The sequence below is a fragment of the Mauremys reevesii genome, linkage group 13 (assembly GCF_016161935.1).
Source record: "Mauremys reevesii isolate NIE-2019 linkage group 13, ASM1616193v1, whole genome shotgun sequence".
NCBI lineage: Eukaryota > Metazoa > Chordata > Testudines > Geoemydidae > Mauremys > Mauremys reevesii.
Window position 1 is genome coordinate 4,325,528 of NC_052635.1, and position 26,935 is coordinate 4,352,462.

The window sequence follows — 26,935 nt, forward strand, 5'->3', positions numbered from 1 at the left end:
GAGCCAGGACTCCTGGGTTCTCTCCCTGGCTGTTGGACGGGAGTGGGATCTGGTGGTTAGAGTAGCTGGAGTCCTGTGGTCTCTCCTCGGCTTTGGGAAGGGAACATAAGAATGGCCAGACTGGGTCAGACCAAAGGTTCATCTAGCCCAGTGTCCTGTCTGCCGACAGCGGCCAGTGCCAGGTGCCCCAGAGGCAATGAACAGAACAGGCCATTGGGGAGTGATCCATCCTCTGTTGTCCATTCCCAACTTGTGCTGCCAGAGGTTTGGGGCCCCCAAGTGCAGTGGGCTCCTCAGCTTGGCCAATAGCCATCGCCGGACCCAGCCTCCAGGAACATGGGTCATTGTGTGTCAAAACCTTTTTGGTCTCCCACGATCCTGCAGCAGTGAGTTCCACAGGTTAACCGTGTGGCGGCAGAAGAAACACTTCTCTAGGTTTGTTTGACAACTGGTGCCTGTTCATTTCATCAGGTGACCCCTAATTCTTGTGTTGTATGAAGGGGCAAATAAAACGGTCCTAGTCACTGTCTCTGCACCAGCCCTCTGCCGTATCCAGCTGTGACGTTATTGATATAAATGGGGACCATATAGAACATGGGTTGCAACCAAGGTCCTGTAGTGGCACCAAATCCTAAGTAAAGGGGGTCATATAAGGTGTCTAAGACCAGGTTATGGGTTGCTGGTTATAATTATGCTGTCTGTATGTCTGTATCATTTTTAGTTGAAGTTATGAATGTTGGCTCCATGCTGCCAGTATTTCAAGTTTGTGCTGTGCTTCTGGGGGAAGCCTCCCAGACAAGCTGGTGTTAGCTCTGCCTAGCCTATTTGATGGCCCATTAAGGACCATTAAGGACACAATGGACCCATGGAGAGAAGGCAGACACGCCTTGTGACTCAGCAAAGTATGCAGGGACTGGCCCATGTGACTCCAGACTCCATATTTTTGCTGTAAAATTCCACAGTGAAGACAAAGGGATTCTTACACCTGGAAAAGTCTATATAAGCCTAATGCCTCATCTCCATCTTGTCTTCAATCCTGCTTCTGACCTCTGGAGGGACTTTGCCACAAACTGAAGCTCTACACCAGGGACTGAGGACCCATCCCAGTGGGGGATGTATTCCAGAGACTTAATCTAAACCTGCAGTTTACTCCAGCACTGCTGCAAGCCTGAACTAAGAACTTTGCCATTACTGTATGTAATTGATTGCATTTAACCAATTCTACCTCTCATCTCTACCTTTTTCCCTTTGTAAATAAACCTTTAGATTTTAGATTCTAAAGGATTGGCAACAGCGTGATTTGTGGGTAAGATCTGATGTGTAGATTGACCTGGGTCTGGGGCTTGGTCCTTTGGGATCGAGGGAACCGTTTTCTTTTATTGGGGTGTTGGTTTTCATAACCATTCATCCCCAGGACGAGTGCACTGGTGGTGATGCTGGGAGACTGGAGTGTCTAAGGAAATTGCTTGTGTGACTTGTGGTTAGCCAGTGGGGTGAGACCGAAGTCCTTTTTGTCTGGCTGGTTTGGTTTGCCTTAGAGGTGGAAAAACCCCAGCCTAGGGCTGTGACTGCCCTGTTTAAGCAATTGGTCCTGATTTGGCACTCTCAGTTGGGTCCCGCCAGAATCGCTCCGTCACACCAGCCTTGACTCGTCACCGATCCCCGCTGAGCCGGCCGAGGCTTTATTGTCTGTCCTCGGACAGAGGCGGCTCGAGGGGCCGCAGCATTTTATTCCTAAAGCCCCACCACCCCCACCCCCGGCACGAGACTGTTTAATTAGCTCGTTTCACTTCCCCATTCGCTGCAGGCCCGCTGGGGCGAATCACAAAAACAAGTCGGGAGCCGGTCCTGCGCCAGGACTCCGGGGTTCATCTGCAGTTGTTAACGGGAGGCCTCTGCCGCCCCCTTGTGGCCATTTCTCACCAGTGCCCCCTCCCCCCCCAGTCTAAAATAAAGCCCTGGTAGCTAAACCCCAGCCCCCAGGAGCAGGGCTGAGCCTCAGCCGGGGAGCCCGGACTCCTGGGTTCGCGCCCTGGCCCTGGGAGGGGGCGGGAGCCTGGGGGCCAGGATGTGTCTCCCGCTGCCCCCATGTGGCCAATGTGCATCCGGTGGGGCGGGGACTGGCTGTGGGGGAGGGGCTGGTGGGAGGGATGAGCCGCGGGGCTGGTCCCTTTAAGACGTTTCCAGTATGAGTCTGAGGTCAATTTTCTGTGCCACATCCAACATGGCTGCCTCCAGGGCGGCCTCAGACCCGTGGCAGGCGTGGGGACCTTGCCCTCACCTAAAATGGCTCCAAGAGTCCTTTGCCAAAATTAAATATGGCTCCCGCCGTTCACTCAAACGCACCTCTGCGCATGCCAGACCACACTCAAAATGGCCGCCATAGCCACACTTTGCCACATTCACTATGGCTGCTAGCGGACATCCGGTCAGTGGTGACGTTGCCCTTTCTTGATATGGCCGCCTTTGGTAACAGATCATGTGACCATGCCTTCAGCCAACGTGGCCGCCTTCCAAACACGCACGCGCGCCAGCCCTGTCTCATCATGGTTGCCTCCCTCATTCAATATGGCTGACAGACGCAGTAGTGGCGGCCGGACGCCTTCAGTCAGGATGGCGGCCACGCCTACGGGCTGACGGGGATTTGCCACTACCGAAGATGGCCGCTGCCCATAGTCTGGAGGGCGTGCGTATTGCCCGTTCCCAAGATGGCGCCTGACTCTGTCAAGATACGGTGCGTGCCCATAACAAACATGGCTGCGCTCGCTTCGGCAGAGCTTCGCATCTGGCACAGCGCTTGCTCCGAGGGCGGGCGCGCGGCGCTGGGTCTCTGCGCAGCCGGAGGCGGCTCCTTCCCCGCAAACATGGCGGCGTGCGCGGCAGCGGGCCGGGGCTGGCGCCGGCTGGGAGCCCCGGAGCTCGCCCCGCTCCTCAGGGGGCTCCACACGCAGGTGGGATCCGGGGTTACCCTGTGACGTCACAGCGGTCATGACCTTAGGGAAGCGGGGTGGGGGCGGTGGTCACGTGGTCTGGATCGCGGTGCCCTAGAGGTCAAAGGTCACTGAGGTAGGAGGCCCACGAGGGGTCCGCGGGCATGACCCCGCTGGTGACGTCACGGGGACCGGAAAGCCCCGCCCCCCCGGGACCAGCCCGGGGACCAGCCGGGGTCGTGACCCGGGGAGCCCCGCTGCACCTTGGCATGGGGAGGTCAAAGGTCACCGATCCTCTCCCCCCAGATCCGCAGGGGCTCGGCCCCCCCCGCCTGGCTCCATGGAAACGGCCCGCGTGGCGCCCCCCCGCGGCCCCGGCTTCTCCTGCGGCTGCCCCCGGCCCGGAGCCAGAGCAGCGCGGCCCAGGTGAGGGGCTGCGGGTCGGGAGTGAGGGCACCGGGGGCGGGGCGGGAGTGAGGGGCACCAGGGGGCAGGGCTGCGGGGGGGGTGTGAGGGGCACCGGGGGGGGCGGGGGGTGGGGGGCGGGAGTTTGGGGCACCGGCAGGATGTGGGGGGCAGGGGGCTGCGGGTCGGGAGGGAGGGGCACCGGCAGAGCTGGGGAGGGGCTGCGGGTCGGGAGTGAGGGGCACCGGCAGGATGGTGGGGGCAGGGGCTGCGGGTCGGGAGTGAGGGCACCGGCAGAGCTGGGGAGGGGCTGCGGGTCGGGAGTGAGGGGCACCGGCAGGGCGGGGGGGGCAGGGGCTGCGGCTCGGGAGTGAGGGGCACCGGCAGGATGTGGGGGGCAGGGGGCTGCGGGTCGGGAGGGAGGGGCACCGGCAGGATGGTGGGGGCCGGGGGCTGCGGGTCGGGAGTGAGGGGCACCGGCAGGATGTGGGGGGCAGGGGGCTGCGGGTCGGGAGTGAGGGGCACCGGCAGAGCTGGGGGGGGGGCAGGGGCAGGCCTGCGCCACGGGTGGGGAGTGAGGGGTGCCGCTATCTCGTTGTCTCGTCTCCCCAGGTGCTGCCCCCCGCGGCTGCCCCGCCCCCAGACCTGGGGGGCGCAGTGCCTGGGGGGGAGCTGGCGGAGGTGCCAGAGCTGGGACTGGCGGAGCTGGGGCTCGGCTCCTACACGCCCGTGGGGCTGATCCAGAACCTGCTGGAGTTCCTGCACGCCGACCTGGGGCTGCCCTGGTGGGGCGCCATCGTGGCCGGTGAGGGGCATGCTGGGATAGCGGGGCGCCGGGCGAGAGAGCTACCCACAATGCACTGGGGGTAATGGTTTGCCCCACCCCCTACCCAAGTACCAGGGCAGCCTGTGCAGTGCATTGTGGGTAACGCTATATCCCCCCAGACCGGTGGGAGGCCTCCCCGGGTTGTCACAAGTGATCCTCGCTGCCCGGTGCATTGTGGGTGACGCTCTCTCCCCAGGCACGGTGGCAGCACGCTGCCCGGTGCATTGTGGGTGACGCTCTCTCCCCAGGCACGGTGGCGGCGCGCTGCCCGGTGCATTGTGGGTAACGCTCTCTCCCTAGGCACGGTGGCAGCGCGCTGCCCGGTGCATTGTGGGTGACGTGCTGCCCGGTGCATTGTGGGTAACGCGCTGCCCGGTGCATTGTGCGTAACGCTCTCTCCCCAGGCACGGTGGCGGCGCGCTGCCCGGTGTATTGTAGGTAACGCGCTGCCTGGTGCATTGTGGGTAACGCGCTGCCCGGTGCATTGTGGGTAACGCTCTCTCCCCAGGCACGGTGGCGCCGCGCTTCCTGGTGCATTGTGGGTAACGCGCTGCCCGGTGCATTGTGGGTGACGCTTCCCAGGCACGGTGGCGGCGCTGCCCAGTGCATTGTGGGTAACGCCTTCCCAGGCATGGTGGCGGCGCGCTGCCCGGTGCATTGTGGGTAACGCGCTGCCCGGTGCATTGTGGGTGACGCTCTCTCCCCAGGCACGGTGGCGGCGCGCTGCCCGGTGTATTGTGGGTAACGCGCTGCCCGGTGCATTGTGGGTGACGCTCTCTCCCCAGGCACGGTGGCAGCACGCTGCCCGGTGCATTGTGGGTAACGCTCTCTCCCCAGGCACGGTGGCGGCACGCTGCCCGGTGCATTGTGGGTAACGCTCTCTCCCCAGGCACGGTGGCAGCGCGCTGCCCGGTGCATTGTGGGTAACGCGCTGCCCGGTGCATTGTGGGTAACATGCTGCCCGGTGCATTGTGGGTGACGCTCTCTCCCCAGGCACGGTGGCGGCGCGCTGCCCGGTGTATTGTGGGTAACGCGCTGCCCGGTGCATTGTGGGTGACGCTCTCTCCCCAGGCACGGTGGCAGCACGCTGCCCGGTGTATTGTGGGTAACGCGCTGCCTGGTGCATTGTGGGTAACGCGCTGACCGGTGCATTGTGGGACACGCTCTCACCCCACGCACGGTGGCGCGGCTCTTCCTGGTGCATTGTGGGTAACGCGCTGCCCGGTGCATTGTGGGTGACGCTCTCTCCGCAGGCTCGGTGGCGGCGCGCTGCCCAGTGCATTGTGGGTAACGCTCTCTCCCCAGGCACGGTGGCGGCGCGCTGCCCGGTGCATTGTGGGTAACGCGCTGCCCGGTGCATTGTGGGTGACGCTCTCTCCCCAGGCACGGAGGCGGCGCGCTGCCCGGTGCATTGTGGGTAACGCGCTGCCCGGTGCATTGTGGGTAACGCTCTCTCCCCAGGCACGGTGGCGGCGCGCTGCCCGGTGCATTGTGGGTAACGCGGTGCATTGTGGGTAACGCTCTCTCCCCAGGCACGGTGGCGGCGCGCTGCCCGGTGCATTGTGGGTAACGCGCTGACCGGTGCATGGTGGGTAACGCTCTCACCCCAGGCACGGTGGCAGCGCGCTGCCCGGTGCATTGTGGGTAACGCGGTGCATTGTGGGTGACGCTCTCTCCCCAGGCACGGTGGCGGCACGCTGCCCGGTGCATTGTGGGTAACGCGCTGCCCGGTGCATTGTGGGTGACGCTCTCTCCCCAGGCACGGTGGCGGCGCGCTGCCCGGTGCATTGTGGGTAACGCGCTGCCTGGTGTATTGTGGGTAACGCTCTCTCCCCAGGCACGGTGGCGGCACGCTGCCCGGTGCATTGTGGGTAACGCGCTGCCTGGTGTATTGTGGGTGACGCTCTCTCCCCAGGCACGGTGGCGGCGCGCTGCCCGGTGCATTGTGGGTAACGCGGTGCATTGTGGGTGACGCTCTCTCCCCAGGCACGGTGGCGGCGCGCTGCCCGGTGCATTGTGGGTAACGCGGTGCATTGTGGGTAACGCTCTCTCCCCAGGCACGGTGGTGGCGCGCTGCCCGGTGCCTTGTGGGTAACGCGGTGCATTGTGGGTGACGCTCTCTCCCCAGGCTCGGTGGCGGCGCGCTGCCCGGTGCATTGTGGGTAACGCGGTGCATTGTGGGTAACGCTCTCTCCCCAGGCACGGTGGCGGCGCGCTGTCTGGTGCATTGTGGGTAACGCGGTGCATTGTGGGTAACGCTCTCTCCCCAGGCACGGTGGCGGCGCGCTGCCCGGTGCATTGTGGGTAACGCGGTGCATTGTGGGTAACGCTCTCTCCCCAGGCACGGTGGCGGCGCGCTGTCTGGTGTTCCCGCTCATCGTGAAGGGGCAGCGGGAGGCCGCCAAGCTGAACAACCACCTGCCCGAGATCACCCGGCTCACGCAGCGCATGCAGGACGCCAAGCGCTCCGGCAACCAGTTTGAATGTGAGGGCTGGGGGCGGAGCCCAGGGACCTGGGGTGGGTGGGGAGAAAAGGGGGACGGAGGCAAGGGATGTGGGTAGGATCTTGGCAGGAAGTGGGTGGGGTCAGCAAGAGGGGGAGGAGCCTGAGAGTTGGAGGGTGGGGTCTAGACCCAGGGGTGGGGCTTGTGAGCCAGGAAGGTGATGCCTGGGGTCAAGGGGAGAAGCATAAGGGCCTCAGAGATAGTGCAGACCTTGGGAGGGGGAGGAGCCTGGGGGCTGGCTGGGCGGAGCCTGGAGGCTTTAGGGGCGGGGCTTTGTGGAGGGCTGGGAGATCAGAGCCCAGCCCATAACTCTCCTCCCCCCGCCCCCAGTCTCCAAGTCGTATTCAGAACTGAATCTGTACCAGAAGGCCCATGACGTCAACCCCATACGGGGGTTCCTGGTGCCGCTGGTCCAGGTAAGGCTCCGCCCCTACTCCAGGCCCCGCCCCCAGCCCTGCCCCTCACTCCCGACCCGCAGCTCCCTGCCAGCCCAGCCCCGCCCCCAGCCCTGCTGGTGCCCCCCACTCCCGACCCGCAGCCCCTGCTAGCCCAGCCCCACCCCGCTGGTGCCTCACTCCCGACCCGCAGCCCCTGCCAGCGTCCAGCCCTGCCGGTGCCCCTCACTCCCGACCCGCAGCCCCTGCTAGCCCGGCCCTGGTCCCCCCAGCCCTGCCGGTGCCCCTCACTCCCGACCCGCAGCCCCTGCCAGCCCCGCCCTGCCCCCAGCCCTGCCGGTGCCCCACTCCCAACCCGCAGCCCCTGCTAGCCCAGCCCTGCCGGTGCCCCTCACTCCCGACCCGCAGCCCCTGCTAGCCCAGCCCCAGCCCTGCTGGTGCCCCCACTCCCGACCGCAGCCCCTGCTAGCCCGGCCCTGCCCCCAACCCTGCCGGTGCCCTCACTCCCGACCCGCAGCCCCTGCTAGCCCAGCCCTGCTGGTGCCCCTCACTCCCGACCCACAGCCCCTGCCCACCCCAGCCTTGCCGGTGCCCCTCACTCCCGACCCACAGCCCCTGCCCCCAGCCTTGCCGGTGCCCCTCACTCCCGACCCGCGGCCCCTGCCCCCAGCCCTGCCGGTGCCCCTCACTCCCGACCCGCAGCCCCTGCCCCCAGCCCTGCCGGTGCCCCTCACTCCCGACCCGCAGCCCCCCCAGCCCTGCCGGTGCCCCTCACTCCCGACCCGCAGCCCCTGCTAGCCCAGCCCTGCCGGTGCCCCCCACTCCTGACCCGCAGCCCCGTGCCCCCCCCCAGCCCTGCCGGTGCCCCTCACTCCCGACCCGCAGCCCCTGCCTGCCCAGCCCCCCCTCCAGCCCTGCCGGTGCCCCTCACTCCTGATCCGCAGCCCCTGCTTGCCCAGCCCTGCCCCCCACATCCCTGCCGGTGCCCCTCACGCCCGACCCGCAGCCCCTGCTAGCCCAGCCCTGCCCGCCCCGTCCTGCCGGTGCCCCTCACTCCCGACCCGCAGCCCCTGCTAGCCCAGCCCTGCCCCCCCCGTCCTGCCGGTGCCCCTCACTCCCGACCCGCAGCCCCCATCTCCCCATGGCTCTGACCCCCGTCTCTGCCCCCGCTCCAGGCCCCCGTCTTTATCTCGTTTTTCATCGCCCTGCGGGAGATGGCCGCCCTGCCCGTGCCCAGCATGCAGAGCGGCGGCCTGGCGTGGTTCGTGGATCTGACGGCGGCCGACCCCCTCTACGTCCTGCCCCTCGTCGTCACCGGCACCATGTGGCTTATCCTGGAGGTGAGCCCCGAGGGGCGGGCGATACTGTAGGACCTACACTAACCAAGGGAGCTAGGGCTAGGGGCAGGACCGTGCTCATTACGCTGTAGCGCCCCCTGCTGCCCGGGAGAGGGATGAAAATAATATAGGACCTACAATAAAGAAAGGTCAGTGGGGCTCCTGTAAACCCACTGGGAAGCGGGGGGTGAAGGGTGGGGCTCTGCTCTAGCATCAGCGCCTGTCTCTAACCTGCCCCTCTGTGTGTCCCTCCCCCCCCCAGCTGGGGGCGGAGTCCGGGGTGGACAACCCCAACCTGAAGGTGATGAAGACGGTTTTCCGGGTGATGCCGCTCGTGATCCTGCCACTGACCATCAGCTTCCCCACGGTGAGAGCCTGCGGGGGGGAGAAGGGCGGCGGGGGGGCAGCCTGGGGGGGGCCTGGCCCCGATCGCCCCCCCGGACCACGCCTGACGCTGCCCTGTCTCCCCCAGGCCATCTTCACCTACTGGCTGACGTCCAACCTGTTCTCCCTGGCGCAGGTCGGGCTCCTGCGGGTCCCGGCCATCCGCACCAGGCTCCGCATCCCCGACCGCGTCCGGCACAACCCGGCCCAGCTGCCCCCGCGCCGGGGCTTCGTCCCGAGCCTGCGGGCTGGTGAGTGACCCGGGGGGAGCTCGGGGGGGCTCGGCGCAGGCGGGGGCTAACTCCTCCCCCGTCCCCCGCAGGCTGGAAGGACGCCCAGCTGGCCCCACGCCGGGGCTTCGTCCCGAGCCTGCGGGCTGGTGAGTGACCCGGGGGGAGCTCGGGGGGGCTCGGCGCAGGCAGGGGGCTAACTCCTCCCCCGTCCCCCGCAGGCTGGAAGGACGCCCAGCTGGCCCAGCAGCTGCAGGAGCGGGAGCGGCGGATCAAGAACCACCTGGCCCTGGCCGCCAAAGGTCTGTGCCCTCCCCCCCCCACCCCCAGGGCTGGGGACCCCCCGCGCGCTCGGCTCGGATTTGGCCCCCCCCAGCCCATCTCACCCCTCGCCCTGTCTCTCCCCCCAGGACCCCTGCGCCAGACCTTCTCCCACAACCCCTTGCAGCAGAAGGAGGGCGGGGCTGGCGGCCCTGACTCCAGCCCCCGCCCGAAGAGGCCCTGGCAGGACACACTGGGCTGAGACCCAACCCCGGGACCCCGGATCTGCCAGCGGGGGGCGCCCAAGCCCGCCCCCCCCCCCCCCCCGGACTCTGCTCAGGGTGGTGCGTCTGAGCCAATAAAGGACCCGTCACCCGCCCGCTGGTGCCACTGGACTCTGCTTGTGGGCTGCGCTGGAGACCCCTCTACTGTGGGGCACTGAGGGGCTCCGTGCCAGGGAGGGGGCCAGGAGAGAGCTGGGGCACAGTGCACGGGGGGGGGGGGGGTGGACGGACGACGCCCGGAGCCGGCTGTGACTGGAGTGATGCTGGTTTATTGGTAGCAGCTGCTTCCGGGGCAAGGGGGGGCCAAGGAGGCCAATAAATAAAAGGGGAGGAGTGGGTCTGCGGGGGAGGGCAGGTGCCCCCTCCCCCCTGGCTCCGTCACTGGGATTTGGGGCGCGCGTCATCGGGGTCCAGCTCCGTCACCACGGCCCGGCACAGCACCTGGATGTGGCGGGACGCACCGGCTGCAGGGAGAGCGGGACAGTTAGCGGGGGCTGCGGGTCGAGAGTGAGGGGCACCGGCAGGGCCGGACTAGCAGGGGCTGCGGGTCAAGAGTGAGGGGCACCGGCAGGGCTGGGCTAGCAGGGGCTGCGGGTCGGGAGTGAGGGGCACCGGCAGGGCTGGGCTAGCAGGGGCTGCGGGTCGGGAGTGAGGGGCACCGGCAGAGCTGGGGGGAGCCCAGGGCTGGGCTAGCAGGGGCTGCGGGTCAGGAGTGAGGGGCACCGGCAGGGCCGGGCTGGCAGGGGGCTGCGGGTCGGGAGTGAGGGGCACCGGCAGGGCCGGGCTAGCAGGGGCTGCGGGTCGGGAGTGAGGGGCACCGGCAGGATGCGGGGGGCAGGGCTGGGCTAGCAGGGGCTGCGGGTCGGGAGTGAGGGGCATTGGCAGGGCTGTGGGGGGCAGGGCCGGACTAGCAGGGGCTGCGGGTCGGGAGTGAGGGGCATTGGCAGGGCTGTGGGGGGCAGGGCCGGACTAGCAGGGGCTGCGGGTCGGGAGTGAGGGGCATTGGCAGGGCTGTGGGGGGCAGGGCCGGACTAGCAGGGGCTGCGGGTCGGGAGTGAGGGGCACCGGCAGGGCTGGGCTAGCAGGGGCTGCGGGTCGGGAGTGAGGGGCACCGGCAGGGCTGGGCTAGCAGGGGCTGCGGGTCGGGAGTGAGGGGCACCGGCAGGGCTGGGGGGAGCCCAGGGCTGGGCTAGCAGGGGCTGCGGGTCGGGAGTGAGGGGCACCGCGCGGGGGCTCACTCACCCACAGCTGCCCGCAGCCAGCGGGGCCGGCGGGTGTCCGGGCCGTGCACCAGCAGGAAGTAGACGGGCAGCCCCGAGAGCGCGATGCCGATGCCGATGAGCGAGTTGAGGGTGTCGGTGTAGAGCGGGACGGCCACGAGGAACACGGTGCAGAGGCAGAAAAACAGCGGGAAGACGATGCTCAACTAGGGAGACAGCCAGGGGGTGAGCTGCCGCCCCGGGGCGTCGTGGGACTGGCAGGGAGCTGGGGGCACATGGGTGGAGCCGCTGGCCCAGGCTTCATGGGATGGGGGGTAGGCCACTGCCCTGGAGCATCATGGGAAGGGCAGGGAGCTGTGGGGGGAGAGCCACTGCCCTAGAGCATAATGGGAGGGGCAGGGAGCTGGGGGGGGGAGCCACTGCCCTGGAGCATCATGGGATGGGCAGGGAGCTGGGGGGATGGGGAGCCAGTGCCCTAGATCATAATGAGACGGGCAGGGAGCGGGGGGGGTGAGCCACTGCCCTAGAGCATCGTGGGACGGGCAGGGAGCTGTGGGGGGGAGCCACCGGCCCCGGGCATCATGGGATAAGTGGGGACCCTGCCCCAGGACGTTATGGGATGGGCCAGGAGACAGATGGGGAGACTGTGCCCCCAGAGGATTGTGGGACGGGGCGGGGCTTTACCTTGAGTGGGCGGGGCCTGTTGGGCTCCTTCCAGCGCAGGTAGAGCTGCCCAGCGATGGACAGGCCCACGAAGAACCAGTAGCTGAAGCTGTAGTAGTTGATGAGCTGGAAGATGTCCTCCACGCAGAGATAGACCAGAGCCATGGCCCCCTGGGCGAGGGAGAGACCCCCGTCAGGGAGATGGACTGACCCACGGCCCACACACACCCCTCCCGAGACAGGGATGGACTGACCCGTGGGACATCCCCCCCCCCCCCCCCAATGGGATGGACTGACCCCTGAGATGTCCTCCTCCTGAGACAGGGGGATGGACTGACCTATGGGACAATCTTCCCCTTTGGGGTAATGGGCTGACCCACAGGAACACCCCCCCACACACTTAGAGCCGGCAGTGGACTGATCCATGGAATAGTGGGCCCCTCCAATCAGGAGCATGGATGGCCTGTCCCGGGGGCCCTCAAGTGGGGTGGGTGGGGGGTGGAGGGAATGGACTGACCTGACCCCTGCCCTCACACGCTCAGGCAAATGGACTGTCCCATTGCACTGAACAACCACCTGGCCTCCAGGAAACCTGGACTGTTCCAGGGTGTGAAATCTGCCCATGTGGACTGTGGTCTGTTCCGTGGCCCCCACCCCATGGAGGATGGTCTGTCCCGTGGCCCTAGCTATGATCTGGCCCGTGGCTATGATCGGTCCCATGACACCCCATGGCAACCCCTGTTTGGCAGCCCCCCTGAAACCTGTTCACGGCCCCCTAGCGGGCCCTGGACCCCTGGCTGAGAAGCACTGGTCTATCCCATGGCCCCCCAATGAGGAATGGTCCATCCCGTGCCCCTGCCTCCACAGGGAATGATCTGTCCCTTGTCCCCCCCCCCCGGGAATGGTCTGTCCCGTGGCGCGTGGGGCTCACGCTGAAGAGCAGCGCTGGCACGGGGGTCGGGGAATGGTCTGTCCCTTGCCCCCCCCCGCCCCGGGAATGGTCTGTCCCGTGGCGCGTGGGGCTCACGCTGAAGAGCAGCGCTGGCACGGGGGTCGGGGAATGGTCTGTTCCTTGCCCCCCCCCCGGGAATGGTCTGTCCCGTGGCGCGTGGGGCTCACGTTGAAGAGCAGCGCTGGCACGGGGGTCGGGGAATGGTCTGTCCCTTGCCCCCCCCCCGCCCCGGGAATGGTCTGTCCCGTGGCGGGTGGGGCTCACGTTGAAGAGCAGCGCTGGCACTGGGGTCGGGGAATGGTCTGTTCCTTGCCCCCCCCCACCGGGAATGGTCTGTCCCGTGGCGCGTGGGGCTCACGATGAAGAGCAGCGCTGGCAGGGGGGTCGGGGAATGGTCTGTCCCTTGCCCTCCCCCCCACAGGGAATGGTCTGTCCCATGGCGCGTGGGGCGCACGTTGAAGAGCAGCGCTGGCACGGGGGTCGTGGAATGGTCTATCCCTTGCCCCCCCCCCCGGGAATGGTCTGTCCCGTGGCGCGTGGGGCTCACGTTGAAGAGCAGCGCTGGCACGGGGGTCGGGGAATGGTCTGTCCCTTGCCCCCCCCCCGGGAATGGTCTGTCCCGTGGCGCGTGGGGCTCAAGTTGAAGAGCAGCGCTGGCACGGGTCGGGAATGGTCTGTCCCTTGCCCCCGGAATGGTCTGTCCCCTGGCGCGTGGGGTGGGGAATGGTCTGTCCTTGCCCCCGGGAATGGTCTGTCCCGTGGCGCGTGGGGGTCGCGGGGAAGAGCAGCGCGGGCACGGGGGTCGGGGAGTGGGCTGGCCCGTGGCCCCCCCCCGGGGAATGGTCTGTCCCGTGGCGCGTGGGGCTCACGCTGAAGAGCAGCGCTGGCACGGGGGTGGGGGAATGGTCTGTCCCTTGCCCCCCCCCCGGGAATGGTCTGTCCCGTGGCGCGTGGGGGGTCGGGGAATGGTCTGTCCCTTGCCCCCCCCGGGAATGGTCTGTCCCGTGGCGCGTGGGGGGTCGGGGAATGGTCTGTCCCTTGCCCCCCCCCCCGGGAATGGTCTGTCCCGTGGCGCGTGGGGCTCACGTTGAAGAGCAGCGCTGGCACGGGGGTGAATCGCTCCACGTGGATCATGCAGAGCGCGTCGGGCAGGTGCCCCTCCCGCGAGCCCACGAAAAACAGCCTGGGGCGGAGCAGAGAGTCAGCGGGGCGGGGGGGCAGCAGGGCTGTGAGGGGGGGCGCGGGGGGGGCTGCGGGGATGCGGGGCGGGGGCGCACCTAGAAGCAGGGCGCGGGGCACTGGCGGGGCCAGGGGGCTGCGGGGCGGTCCGGGGGCGCGGGGGCGGCGGGCGGGGCGGGCCGGGGCTGCGGGGCGGGGGAACTGGGGGCTGCGGGGCGGGGCGGGGGGCGCGGGAGGGGCTGTGGGGCGGGGGCGCACCTGGAAGCAGGGCGGGGAGAACTGGGGGGGGCGGCGGGGCGGGCCGGGGGCGCCTGGTAGCGGGCCGGGGCGCGGGGGCTGCGGGCGGGTCGGGGGCTCCGGGGGCGCACCTGGAGGCGGCGAGGATGGAGGCGTTCAGCCCCCCGAAGCAGGACAGCGCCACGGCCAGGGGATGGTCCAGCTGAAAACGCCGAAGACGCGGTCGGCGAAGCTCTGTGGGAGACGGGGTGAGAGCCCGGCCGGGGCCCCGCGCGCCCGGCCCCCGCGCCCCGCGGCCGGGGCCCCGCGCCCTCCGCCCCCGGGGCTCACCCCGGCCGGGCCCCGCCCCGCCCCCGGGGCTCACCACGGCCGGACCCCCGCGCCCCGCCCCCGGGGCTCACCACGGCCGGGCCCCCGCGCCCCGCCCCGGCCGGGGCCCTCCGCCCCGGGGCTCACCCCGGCCGTCCCCGCGCCCTCCGCCCCCGGGGCTCACCCCGGCCGGGCCCCCGCCCCTCCGCCCCCGGGCTCACCCCGGCCGGGCCCCCGCGCCCCTCCGCCCCCGGGGCTCACCCCGGCCGGGCCCCCCGCGCCCTCCGCCCCCGGGGCTCACCCGGCCGGGCCCCGCGCCCTCCGCCCCGGGGCTCACCCCGGCCGGGCCCCGCGCCCCTCCGCCCCCGGGGCTCACCCGGCCGGGGCCCCCCGCGCCCCCGCGCCTCCGCCCCGGGGCTCACCCCGGCCGGGCCCCGCGCCCTCCACCCCGGGGCTCACCACGGCCGGGCCCCCGCGCCCCACCCCGGGGCTCACCACGGCCGGGCCCCGCGCCCCGCCCCGGGCTCACCACGGCCACGGCGTCGCTGGCCAGCAGCTCGGCGGGCGCCAGCACCGTGTAATAGGCCACGTTGGTCAACAGGTAAATGGCCGAAACCAGCGGCATGGAGATCCCGATGGCCAGCGGCAGGTTCCGGGGGGCCAAGCCGGGTCAGAGCCGGAGCCTCCCGCGGGGGCACCCGGGACCCCGGAGCCCACCGCTCGCCGCCCGGCCCGGCCCCCGGATCCCACCGCTCACCGCCCGGCCCCCGGATCCCCCCCGCCCGCCGCCCGGCCCGGCCCCCGGATCCCCCCGACTCACCTCCCGGCCCGGCCCCCGGATCCCCCCGACTCACCTCCCGGCCCGGCCCCGATCCCACCGCTCACCGCCCGGCCCCGGATCCCCGACTCACCTCCCGGCCCCGATCCCCGACACTTAGCTCCCGATCCGGCCCCGGATCCCCGCCACCGCCCGGCCCCCCGATCCCGCCGCTCACCGCCCGACCCGGCCCCCGGATCCCCCCACACACACCTCCCGACCGGCCCCCCCGATCCCCCACGCACACTCTCAGCCCAAGCCGGCCCCGGCCCCCCGATCCCTCCCCCACTCCCCGCCCGACCCGGTCCCCCATGGACCCGCCTCACTCAGCACCCAACCCCCAAGTCCTTGTGTGGCAAACTGGGAATGTTCTTAACGTTTGCTCTGAATACGGTGCTGGTGCCTCAGTGTCCCCTCGGCAGGTCTTAGTCTCTGCGGGGTGGGATCAGGGGGGGAGGTTGCTGCAGGGCAAGGGGCCAGTGCACCGAAATGCCCCACTCTGTCTCCTAGCAACTGCTGGCCTGGGCCCCTCCCCTGCAAGGGGATGCTAAAGGTGGGGGAGAACAAAGAGGTCAGGTGACCTCCTGGCCCAGGGAAGAAGGTGAGGCTGGAGGGGGGGGTCAGTCTGGAGCTGGCTGGGGACGAGGAGTGAGGGGAGATGGGGGGGTCTGGCTCACTGCCCCCCCCCCCCGGAATGGACCCGGCCGAGGGGCCCGGCTCGCGGTACCTACAAGCTCTGTGTTAGCCCCTGTTCCTGTCATCGAATAAACCTCTGTGTCCCCGGCTGGCTGAGAGTCATGTGTAGCCATGACTGCGCGGGGGGGGGCAGGACCCCGCGGCCCCCCAGGACCCCGCCTGGGCGGACTCGCTGTGGGAAGCGCACGGAGGGGCCGAGGAGGCTGAATGCTCCAAGGAGAGACCCAGGCGGTGAAGCCGTGGGAGGTTCTTGCCCTGCAGACAGGCTGCTCCGAGGGAGAGGAGGCTCCCAGAGTCCTGCCGGGCTCGGTGGGGAGCAGTTCCAGAGCAGCGCCCAGGGACCCCGTGACAGCTGGTGGCAGCGGTGGGATGTCCTGCACCCCGTGAATGGCGCTGCTTGCAGCGAGTGACTGGGGAGCAGTAAAACGAAGGGGGGATAATGAGGACCAGGCGTGCTGAAGGCTCAGCGAGGGACGGTTTGAGGGGGCGGTTAACCCCTGGGAGTGTGTGACCAGCGAGAAGGACGGTTGGAGGAACGGGGTCCCCCTGAGGGCTGCAGGGAGCAGTCTCGGGGCGGAGGAGCTGCCGCTCGACCCTGGCAGAGAGAAGGATTTTGCAGCAGCAGGTTCCTGTCACCATCCCCTTGAGAAGGACGGTGTGACCCTGTGCACAGAGCGGGAAGCTCGCCCAGGCCCAGGTAATCGTGCAGCTGGAGGAGGAGGACGGCTCTGGGAGCAGATTCCAGACCCGGAGGGGGCTACAGGAGGCTCTGGGAGCAGCCGCCAGGCATTTCGGTGCACTGGCCCCTTGCCCTGCAGCAATCACACCCCCATCCACCCCCTCGAGACTAAGAACGGCAGAGGGGACACTGAGGCACCAACACCGTGTTCAGAGCAAACACTAAGAACATTCCCAGTTCGTCACAACTTGCAACTCACTGACCCTGGGGCCCCGCAATGATGCCCCCCAGCTCCCGGCCCCCCCAGGCAGCTTGGGGCCGAACACGCCGGGGGGTTAAACAAAGTGAAGGGAAAGGCCAAGACTTCTCCATGGTGCAGCCCCTGGCCCGGCCACTGGGGGGCGCCGTGGCTCCAGGCCGCACCCCCTCCCCACAGGCCGGGCTCCACCTCCGTGCCGGGGAGACCCCCAGGGCAGGCCCCGGCCTCCCTGGGAGCAGCACCCACCTCTCGGGGTCCTTGATCTCCTCGGTGACGAAGTTGAGGGTGTCCCAGCCCGAGTAGGAGAACAGCGCCGAGTACAGGGCCAGGGCGAGGTCCCCCACGGCCAGCGAGGAGCCCGCGAAGGGGTCAGCAAAGTGCTCGGAGTGTCCTGCGGGGGGGCCAGGGAGTTAGCCCGCTGGGGGGCTGCGGGACACCGGGGGCTGCGGGTCGGGAGTGAGGGGCACCGGTAGGGCTGAGGGGGGCAGGGCTGGCAGGGGGCTGTGGGTCGGGGCTGAGGGGCACCGGTAGGGCTGAGGGGCAGGGCTGGGCTGGCAGGGGCTGCGGGTCGGGGCTGAGGGGCACCGGTAGGGCTGAGGGGGGCAGGGCTGGGCTGGCAGGGGGCTGTGGGTCGGGGCTGAGGGGCACCGGTAGGGCTGAGGGAGGCAGGGCTGGGCTGGCAGGGGCTGCGGGTCGGGAGTGAGGGGCACCGGGGGCTGCGGGCCGGGAGGGAGGGGCACCGGGGCTGCGGGTCGGGAGTGAGGGGCACCGGGGGCTGCGGGTCGGGAGTGAGGGGCACCGGGGGCTGCGGGACGGGAGTGAGGGGCACCGGCAGGGCTGGTGGGGGCAGGGCTCGGCTGGCAGGGGCTGTGGGGCGGGACTGAGGGGCGCCGGCAGGGCTGCGGGGGGCAGGGCTGGGCTGGCAGGGGCTGCGGGTTGGGAGTGAGGGGCACCGGGGGCTGCGGGTCGGGAGTGAGGGGCACCGGCAGGGCTGAGGGGGGCAGGGCTCGGCTGGCAGGGGCTGCGGGGCGGGCGTGAGGGGCACCGGTAGGGCTGAGGGGGGCAGGGCTCGGCTGGCAGGGGCTGCGGGTCGGGAGTGAGGGGCACCGGGGGCTGCGGGTTGGGAGTGAGGGGCATCGGGGGCTGCGGGACGGGAGTGAGGGGCATCGGGGGCTGCGGGGCGGGAGTGAGGGGCATCGGGGCTGCGGGTCGGGAGTGAGGGGCACCGGCAGGGCTGAGGGGGGCAGGGCTGGGCTGGCAGGGGCTGCGGGTCGGGAATGAGGGGCACCGGCAGGGCGGGGGGGCAGGGCTGGGCTGGCAGGGGCTGCGGGGTGGGACTGAGGGGGGCAGGGCTGGGCTGGCAGGGGCTGCGGGTCGGGAGTGAGGGGCACCGGGGGCTGTGGGGCAGGACTGAGGGGCGCCGGCTCCCCTACCCTGCGCCAGGCGGACGACGCCCGCCACGATGACGCCCAGCAGCGCCAGCAGCTTGGCGTAGGTGGAGACGTCCTGGACGCGCGTCCCCCATTTCACGTAGGCGCAGTTAACGAATGTCAGGAGACCTGGGGGGAGAAGAGAGCGTGAGACCCCCCGAGTCGCCCCCAGAGCCCCCTGCGCGTCCCAGACACCTGGGTTCTTTCCTGTCTCCCAGAGAGGAGTGGGGGCTGGTGGGTCAGAGCAGGGGAGTGGGAGCCAGGACTCCTGGGTTCTCTCCCCAGCTCTGGGAGGGGCGTTGCGTCTGGTGGGTCAGAGCAGGAGCCACTGGGAGCCAGGACTCCTGGGTTCTCTCCCTGGCACTGGGAGGGAAGTGGGGGCTGGTGATGAGAGCAGGGGGAGCTGGGAGCCAGGACTCCTGGGTTCTCTCCCCAGCTCTGGGAGGGGCGTTGGGTCTGGTGGGTCAGAGCAGGAGCCACTGGGAGCCAGGACTCCTGGGTTCTCTCCCCAGCTCTGGGAGGCGAGTGGGGCTGGTGGTGAGAGCAGGGGGGCTGGGAGCCAGGACTCCTGGGTTCTCTCCCCAGCTCTGGGAGGCGAGTGGGGCTGGTGGTGAGAGAAGGGGGAGCTGGGAGCCAGGATTCCTGGGTTCTCTCCCCAGCTCTGGGAGGGGAGCGGGGCTGGTGGTGAGAGCAGGGGAGCTGGGAGCCAGGACTCCTGGGTTCTCTCCCCAGCTCTGGGAGGGGAGTGGGGCTGGTGGTGAGAGCAGGGGGGGCTGGGAGCCAGGACTCCTGGGTTCTCTCCCCAGCTCTGGGAGGCGAGTGGGGCTGGTGGTGAGAGCAGGGGGGCTGGGAGCCAGGACTCCTGGGTTCTCTCCCCAGCTCTGGGAGGCGAGTGGGGCTGGTGGTGAGAGCAGGGGGGCTGGGAGCCAGGACTCCTGGGTTCTCTCCCCAGCTCTAGGAGGCGAGTGGGGCTGGTGGTGAGAGAAGGGGGAGCTGGGAGCCAGGATTCCTGGGTTCTCTCCCCAGCTCAGGGAGGCGAGTGGGGCTGGTGGTGAGAGCAGGGGGGCTGGGAGCCAGGACTCCTGGGTTCTCTCCCCAGCTCTGGGAGGGGAGCGGGGCTGGTGGTGAGAGCAGGGGGGGCTGGGAGCCAGGACTCCTGGGTTCTCTCCCAGCTCTGGGAGGAGCGGGGCTGGTGGTGAGAGCAGGGGGCTGGGAGCCAGGACTCCTGGGTTCTCTCCCAGCTCTGGGAGGAGTGGGGCTGGTGGTGAGAGAAGGGGGAGCTGGGAGCCAGGACTCCTGGGTTCTCTCCCCAGCTCTGGGAGGGGCGGGGGGCTGGTGGTGAGAGCCGGGGGGCTGGGAGCCAGGACTCCTGGGTTCTCTCCCCAGCTCTGGGAGGGGAGTGGGGCTGGTGGTGAGAGCAGGGGGGGCTGGGAGCCAGGACTCCTGGGTTCTCTCCCGGCTCTGGGAGGGGAGTGGGGCTGGTGGTGAGAGCAGGGGGCTGGGAGCCAGGACTCCTGGGTTCTCTCCCAGCTCTGGGAGGCGAGCGGGCTGGTGGTGAGAGCAGGGGCTGGGAGCCAGGACTCCTGGGTTCTCTCCCAGCTCTGGGAGGCGAGCGGGGCTGGTGGTGAGAGCAGGGGGGCTGGGAGCCAGGACTCCTGGGTTCTCTCCCCAGCTCTGGGAGGCGAGCGGGGCTGGTGGTGAGAGCAGGGGGGCTGGGAGCCAGGACTCCTGGGTTCTCTCCCCAGCTCTGGGAGGCGAGCGGGGCTGGTGGTGAGAGCAGGGGGGCTGGGAGCCAGGACTCCTGGGTTCTCTCCCAGCTCTGGGAGGAGTGGGGCTGGTGGTGAGAGCAGGGGCTGGGAGCCAGGACTCCTGGGTTCTCTCCCGGCTCTGGGAGGGGAGTGGGGCTGGTGGTGAGAGCAGGGGGGCTGGGAGCCAGGACTCCTGGGTTCTCTCCCCAGCTCTGGGAGGGGAGTGGGGGCTGGTGGTGAGAGCAGGGGGGCTGGGAGCCAGGACTCCTGGGTTCTCTCCCCAACTCTGGGAGGCGAGTGGGGCTGGTGGTGAGAGCAGGGGGGCTGGGAGCCAGGACTCCTGGGTTCTCTCCCCAGCTCTGGGAGGGGAGTGGGGCTGGTGGTGAGAGCAGGGGGGGCTGGGAGCCAGGACTCCTGGGTTCTCTCCCCAGCTCTGGGAGGGGAGTGGGGCTGGTGGTGAGAGCAGGGGGGGCTGGGAGCCAGGACTCCTGGGTTCTCTCCCCAGCTCTGGGAGGTGAGTGGGGCTGGTGGTGAGAGCAGGGGGGGGCTGGGAGCCAGGACTCCTGGGTTCTCTCCCCAGCTCTGGGAGGTGAGTGGGGCTGGTGGTGAGAGCAGGGGGGGCTGGGAGCCAGGACTCCTGGGTTCTCTCCCGGCTCTGGGAGGGGAGTGGGGCTGGTGGTGAGAGCCGGGGGCTAGGAGCCAGGACTCCTGGGTTCTCTCCCCGGCTCTGGGAGAGGAGTGGGGGTGGTGGTTAGAGCAGAGGGGGCTGGGAGCCAGGACTCCTGGGTTCTCTCCCCAGCTCTGGGAGGGGAGTGAGGGCTGGTGGGTTAGAGCAGGGGAGGCTGGGAGCCAGGACTCCTGGGTTCCCTCCCAGCTCTAGGAGGTGAGTGGGGCTGGTGGTGAGAGCAGGGGGGGGCTGGGAGCCAGGACTCCTGGGTTCTCTCCCCAGCTCTGGGAGGGGAGTGGGGCTGGTGGGTTGGAGCAGGGGGCTGGGAGCCAGGACTCCTGGGTTCTCTCCCAGCTCTGGGAGGAGTGGGGGCTGGGGTTAGAGCAGGGGGCTGGGAGCCCGGATTCCTGGGTTCTCTCCCCAGCTCTGGGAGGAGTGGGGCTGGTGGTGAGAGCAGGGGCTGGGAGCCAGGACTCCTGGGTTCTCTCCCAGCTCTGGGAGGAGTGGGGCTGGTGGTGAGAGCAGGGGGGGCTGGGAGCCAGGACTCCTGGGTTCTCTCCCCAGCTCTGGGAGGGGAGTGGGGCTGGTGGTGAGAGCAGGGGGGGCTGGGAGCCAGGACTCCTGGGTTCTCTCCCCAGCTCTGGGAGGGGAGTGGGGCTGGTGGTGAGAGCAGGGGGGCTGGGAGCCAGGACTCCTGGGTTCTCTCCCCAGCTCTGGGAGGGGAGTGGGGGCTGGTGGTGAGAGCAGGGGGGCTGGGAGCCAGGACTCCTGGGTTCTCTCCCTGGCGCTCAGCCCCAGACCCCTCCCTGTTGTTTTTCTCTGCTTCCCGTTAACCTTGATCTTTCCCCAGGCGTGTTGTGACTGGGAGACTCGTAAACACGGGCTGGGCCCGGCCCCAGGAGGGGGGGCCCTGGCCTCTCCCCCCTCGGATCCTGGCGCTGGGCTGGGGGGGGCCGGGCTGGGAGCCGGGGGCAGCCGGGGACGTCCCAGAGGCGGACGCCGGGATCCTAAACAGGGCCAAGGATTCCTGCCCTTATCGCGGCCGGGCCCAGACACAACTGGGCATTAACCCCCCCCCCCCCCCGGTGCCCCTCACTCTCGACCCGCAGCCCCTGCCAGCCCGGCCCTGCCCCCACCCCAGCCCTGCCGGTGCCCCTCACTCCCGACCCGCAGCCCCTGCCAGCCCAGCCCTGCCCCCACCCCAGCCCTGCTGGTGCCCCTCACTCCCGACCCGCAGCCCCTGCCAGCCCGGCCCTGCCCCCACCCCAGCCCTGCTGGTGCCCCTCACTCCCGACCCGCAGCACCTGCTACCCCAGCCCTGCCCCCCACCCGCGGTGCCCCTCACTCCCGACCCGCAGCCCCTGCTAGCCCAGCCCTGCCGGTGCCCCTCACTCCCGACCCACAGCACCTGCTAGCCCGGCCGTGCCCCCCAGCCCTGCCGGTGCCCCTCACTCCCGACCCGCAGCCCCTGCCCCCCCAGCCCTGCCAGTGCCCCTCACTCCCAACCCGCAGCCCCTGCCAGCCCAGCCCTGCCCCCACCCCGCGGTGCCCCTCACTCCCGACCCGCAGCCCCTGCCAGCCCAGCCCTGCCCCCCGCCCCCGCGCGGGCGGGGCCCCGCACTCCCGACCCGCCGCCCCTGCCCCCAGCCCTGCCGGTGCCCCTCACTCCCGACCCGCAGCCCCTGCTAGCCCAGCCCTGCCCCCCTGCCCTGCCGGGGCCCCTCACTCCCGACCCGCAGCCCCGGCCAGCCCAGCCCTGCCCCCCCACCCCGCGGTGCCCCTCACTCCCGACCCGCAGCCCCTGCCCCCCCAGCCCTGCCGGTGCCCCTCCCGACCCGCCGCCCCTGCCCGCCCAGCCCTGCCGGTGCCCCTCACTTCCGACCCGCAGCCCCTGCCAGCCCAGCCCTGCCCCTGCCCTGCCGGTGCCCCTCACTCCCGACCCGCAGCCCCTGCCAGCCCAGCCCTGCCCCCACCCGCGGTGCCCCTCACTCCCGACCCGCCCCTGCCCCCAGCCCGGCCGGTGCCCCTCCCGACCCGCAGCCCCTGCCAGCCCAGCCCTGCCCCCAGCCCTGCCGGTGCCCCTCCCTCCCGACCCGCCGCCCCTGCTAGCCCAGCCCTGCCCTGCCGGTGCCCCTCACTCCCGACCCGCAGCCCCTGCTAGCCCCCCCCTGCCCTGCCGGTGCCCCTCACTCCCGAACCGCAGCCCCTGCTAGCCCCCCCCAGCCCGGCCGGCGCCCCGCACGCCCGCCCCGCAGCCCTTGTTAGCCCAGCTCTGCCCCCATCCTGTCGGTGTCCCTCACTCCCAACCTGCAGCCCCGGTGCCCCTCACTCCCGACCCGCAGCCCCTACCAGCCCAGCCCTGCCCCCCAGCCCTGCCGGGGCCCCTCACTCCCGACCCGCAGCCCCTGCCAGCCCGGCCCTGCCCCCCCCCGCCCCGCGGTGCCCCTCACTCCCGACCCGCAGCCCCTGTTAGCCCAGCTCTGCCGGTGCCCCTCACTCCCGACCCGCAGCCCCTGCCAGGCCAGCCCTGCCCCCCTGCCCCGCCGGTGCCCCTCACTCCCGACCCGCAGCCCCTGCCAGCCCGGCCCTGCCCCCCATGCCGGCCCGCGTGAGGCGATGGCGCAATGTGGGGGGGCTGACTCGGCGTTTCCGGCAGCCGGCTCTGGCTGTGAATCGCCGACTCAGCACCGGTGCCATCAGCTGAGCCCAGCCCACATCCCCCTGCCCTGCGCCGGGGTCACCCCGCACGCCACCCCCCAGCGTCCCTCAGCCTCTGGGCTGGGAGCCCGGACGCCGGGGTTCCTGCTCTGCCGGTGGGAGGTTACTACAGGGCGTGGGGAGGCCGTGGGCAGAGACTGGGCCAAAGGGCGAGTGACAGCCAGAGCGGGAGAAGAGGTGCCCCTCACTCCCGACCTGCAGCCCCTGCCCCCAGCCCGCTGGTGCCCCTCACTCCCGCCCGCAGCCCCCCCGCCCGCCGGTGCCTCGCTCCGCCCCTGCCCGCCGGTGCCCCTGCTCCGCTCCGGTGCCCCTGGCTCCCACCCCGCCCCTGGCTCCCGCCGGTGCCCTCGCTCCCGCTCCGGTGCCCTGGCTCCCGCCCGCCCCTGCCCCGCCGGTGCCCCTCGCTCCTGCTCCGGTGCCCTGGCTCCCGCCCCGCCCCACCAGTGCCCCTGGCTCCCGCCCGCCCCTGCCCCGCGGTGCCTCGCTCCCGCCCGGTGCCTCGCTCCCGCCCGCCCCCGCCCGCGGTGCCCCTGGCTCCGCCCGCCCCTGCCCCGCCGGTGCCCCTGGCTCCCGCCCCGCCCGCGGTGCCCCTGGCTCCCGCCCCCGCCCGCCGGTGCCCTGGCTCCCGCCCCTGCCCGCCGGTGCCTCGCTCCCGCCCGGTGCCCCTGGCTCCCGCCCCGCCCCCGCCCGCCGGTGCCCCTGGCTCCCGCCCCGCGCCGCCGGTGCCTGGCTCCGCCCCGCCCCCGCCCCGCGGTGCCTCACTCCTGCCCCCCGCCCCGCCGATGCCTGGCTCCCGCCCCCGCCCGCCGGTGCCCCTGGCTCCCGCCCCGCCCCCCCCCCGCCCCGCCGGTGCCCTCACAGATGCAGGCGGCGGCCAGCAGGCGCTGGGCGGCGTAGGGCCCGGGGCAGCTGGGGAAGACGGGCTGCACCATGTAGCTGGCGAAGGTGAGCGCGATGACGGCCTGGCTCGTGGGCTCGATGATGAGGAGCGAGGCCCAGAGGCGGACGAAGGCCGCCAGCCCCCCGAAGGCTTCCAGGATGTAGGCGTAGCTGGCGCCCGACTTGGTGACGGTGGTGCCCAGCTCGGCGTAGCACAGCGCCCCGAAGCCGGAGAAGAGGCCGCCCAGGGCCCACACGGCCAGCGCCAGCCCGTAGGAGGCGCTGTGCAGCAGGACGCCCTTGGGCGAGACGAAGATGCCCGACCCGATCATGTTCCCCACGATGAGGCAGACGCCGCTGAGCAGCGAGATCTCCCGCTTCAGCGTGACGGGGGCCCCCGGGGGGGGCGCAGGCTCCTGCGGGGGGGCCGGGGCGTAGTGGGGGGCGGGCGCCATGGCTGCAGAGGGGACAGAAGGGGTTAGGGGGGGGCACAGGATGGGACATGGCGCTTTCCCCTCTAGGGGGCGCCGCTCTCATCAGACAGCCCCCCTCCCCCCCCAGCAGGGAGATAGGGGAGGGGGGTCTAGTGCGTTAGAGCCGGGGGGGGGCTGGGAGCCCGGACACCTGGGTTCTCTCCCCAGCTCGGAGGGGAGTGAGGGCTGGTGGGTGAGAGCAGGGGGACGGGGGCCAGGACTCCTGGGTTCTCTCCGCAGCTCGGAGGGGAGTGAGGGCCAGTGATTAGAGCAGGATGGGGGAGGGCTGGAGCCAGGACTCCTGGGTTCTCTCCCCAGCTCGGAGGGGAGTGAGGGCCAGTGATTAGAGCAGGATGGGGGAGGGCTGGAGCCAGGACTCCTGGGTTCTCTCCCCAGCTCGGAGGGGAGTGAGGGCCAGTGATTAGAGCAGGATGGGGGAGGGCTGGAGCCAGGACTCCTGGGTTCTCTCCCCAGCTCGGAGGGGAGTGAGGGCCAGTGATTAGAGCAGGATGGGGGGGGCGGTGGGAGCCAGGTCTCCTGGGTTCTCTCCCCGGCTCTGGGAAGGGAGTGGGGGCTAGTGGCTGGGGGGAGGCCAGGCCCCCGGGGTTCCGCACAGACACTCACCGCTCCCGGCACGTTCCCGTCTGTCCCCTCGCAGAAAGAGGAAGAACCGGGAGGGGCAGAGACTTTAACTTGACGGGGGGGCTGGGCCGTGGCCCGGGTCCAAGGTCCCTGGAGGGGAGCCAGCAGCGTGACAGGGGAGATAAGTGCTGCGAGCTTCCCCCCCCCCCGCTGCGAGCTTCCCTGACAGTGCCCCCACGCTGCGAGCTTCCTCCTCCCAACAGTGCCCCCATGCTGCGAGCTTCCCCCACCCCCGCTGCGAGCTTCCCTGACAGTGCCCCCACGCTGCGAGCTTCCCCCCCCCGCTGCAAGCTTCCCTGCCAGTGCCCTCATGCTGCGAGCTTCCTCCTCCAACAGTGCCCCCTGCTGCAAGCTTCCCCCACCCCCGCTGCGAGCTTCCCTGACAGTGCCCTCATGCTGCGAGCTTCCCTCACCCCTGCTGCGAGCTTCCCTGACAGTGCCCTCACGCTGCGAGCTTCCTCCTCCAACAGTGATCCCCGCTGCGAGCTTCCCCACCCCTGCTGTTAGCTTCCCTGACAGTGCCCTCACGCTGCGAGCTTCCTCCTCCAACAGTGCCCCCTGCTGCGAGCTTCCCCCCATCCCTGCTGCGAGCTTCCCTGACAGTGCCCCCACGCTGCGAGCTTCCTCCTCCAACAGTGCCCCATGCTGCAACCTTCCCCTGCCCACGCTGCGAGCTTCCCTGACAGTGCCCTCACGCTGCGAGCTTCCTCCTCCAACAGTGATCCCCGCTGCGAGCTTCCCTGACAGTGCCCTCACACTGCGAGCTTCCTCCTCCAACAGTGCCCCCATGCTGCGAGCTTCCCCCACCCCTGCTGCGAGCTTCCCTGACAGTGCCCTCACACTGCGAGCTTCCTCCTCCAACAGTGCCCCCTGCTGCGAGCTTCCCCCCATCCCCACTGCAAGCTTCCCTGACAGTGCCCTCACGCTGTGAGCTTCCTTCTCCAACAGTGCCCTCACGCTGCGAGCTTCCTCCTCCAACAGTGCCCCCTGCTGCGAGCTTCCCCCACCCCCGCTGTGAGCTTCCCTGACAGTGCCCCCTGCCACAAGCTTCCCCTCACCCATGCTGCGAGCTTCCTCCTGCAACAATCCCCCCAGCTGTGAGCTTCCCTGACAGTGCCCTGTGACGAAGTGGAGCTGTTCTCAATGATTCCTCTGAATACTGTGGAGGGGGCCTCAGTTTCTAACCGGCACTTTGTCTCCTGGCAACTAATGGCCAGGCCCTTCCCCCCTGCAAGGGGGTGCTAACGGTGGGGGAAACAAAGAGGTCAGGTGACCTCCTGGCCGGGAAAGGGGCTGGAGGGGGGGTCAATGTGGAGCTGGCTGGGGACGAGAAGTGAGGGGAGATGGGGGGGGGTCTGGCTCACTGCCCCCCCCCCCCGGAATGGACCCGGCCGAGGGGCCCGGCTCGCGGTACCTACAAGCTCTGTTTTAGACCCTGTTCCTGTCATCGAATAAACCTCTGTGTCCCCGGCTGGCTGAGAGTCACGTCTGCCTGCGCAGTGGGGGGGCAGGACCCCGTGGCCCCCCAGGACCCCGCCTGGGCGCACTCGCTGGGGGAAGCGCACGGAGGGGCCGAGGAGGCTGAATGCTCCAAGGAGAGACCCAGGAGGTGAAGCCGTGGGAGCTCCTTGCCCTGCAGACAGGCTGCTCCGAGGGAGAGGAGGCTCCCAGAGTCCTGCCTGGCTTGGTGGGGAGCAGTTCCAGAGCAGCGCCCGGGGACTCTGTGACATGTCCCCACGCTGTGAGCTTCCTCCTGCAACAGTGCCCCCACACCCCCACTGCGAGCTTCCCTGACAGTGCCCCCACGCTGC

At 70.2% G+C, this 26,935-nt stretch overlaps 2 protein-coding genes across 2 annotated transcripts; one reads left to right on the top strand and one right to left on the bottom strand.

Annotated features, from left to right (window-relative positions):
• Positions 1-2,708: 2,708 nt before the first annotated feature.
• Positions 2,709-9,634, top strand: OXA1L (OXA1L mitochondrial inner membrane protein). Its single transcript, XM_039497371.1, is given in 12 exon segments — positions 2,709-2,724; positions 2,727-2,806; positions 2,808-2,951; positions 3,237-3,356; positions 3,948-4,140; positions 6,503-6,646; positions 6,996-7,081; positions 8,236-8,400; positions 8,660-8,764; positions 8,870-9,032; positions 9,233-9,313; positions 9,422-9,634. Coding segments are annotated over 12 exon segments (1,410 nt in total). The 3' UTR covers positions 9,535-9,634.
• A 171-nt stretch (positions 9,635-9,805) lies between these two features.
• Positions 9,806-25,259, bottom strand: SLC7A7 (solute carrier family 7 member 7). The gene is given in 11 exon segments (XM_039497982.1): positions 9,806-10,020; positions 10,799-10,982; positions 11,461-11,610; positions 13,478-13,574; positions 13,939-13,996; positions 13,999-14,041; positions 14,646-14,768; positions 16,813-16,958; positions 18,001-18,126; positions 23,990-24,466; positions 25,107-25,259. Coding segments are annotated over 10 exon segments (1,488 nt in total). The 5' UTR covers positions 24,465-24,466; positions 25,107-25,259; the 3' UTR covers positions 9,806-9,934.
• Between the last annotated feature and the right edge of the window lie 1,676 nt (positions 25,260-26,935).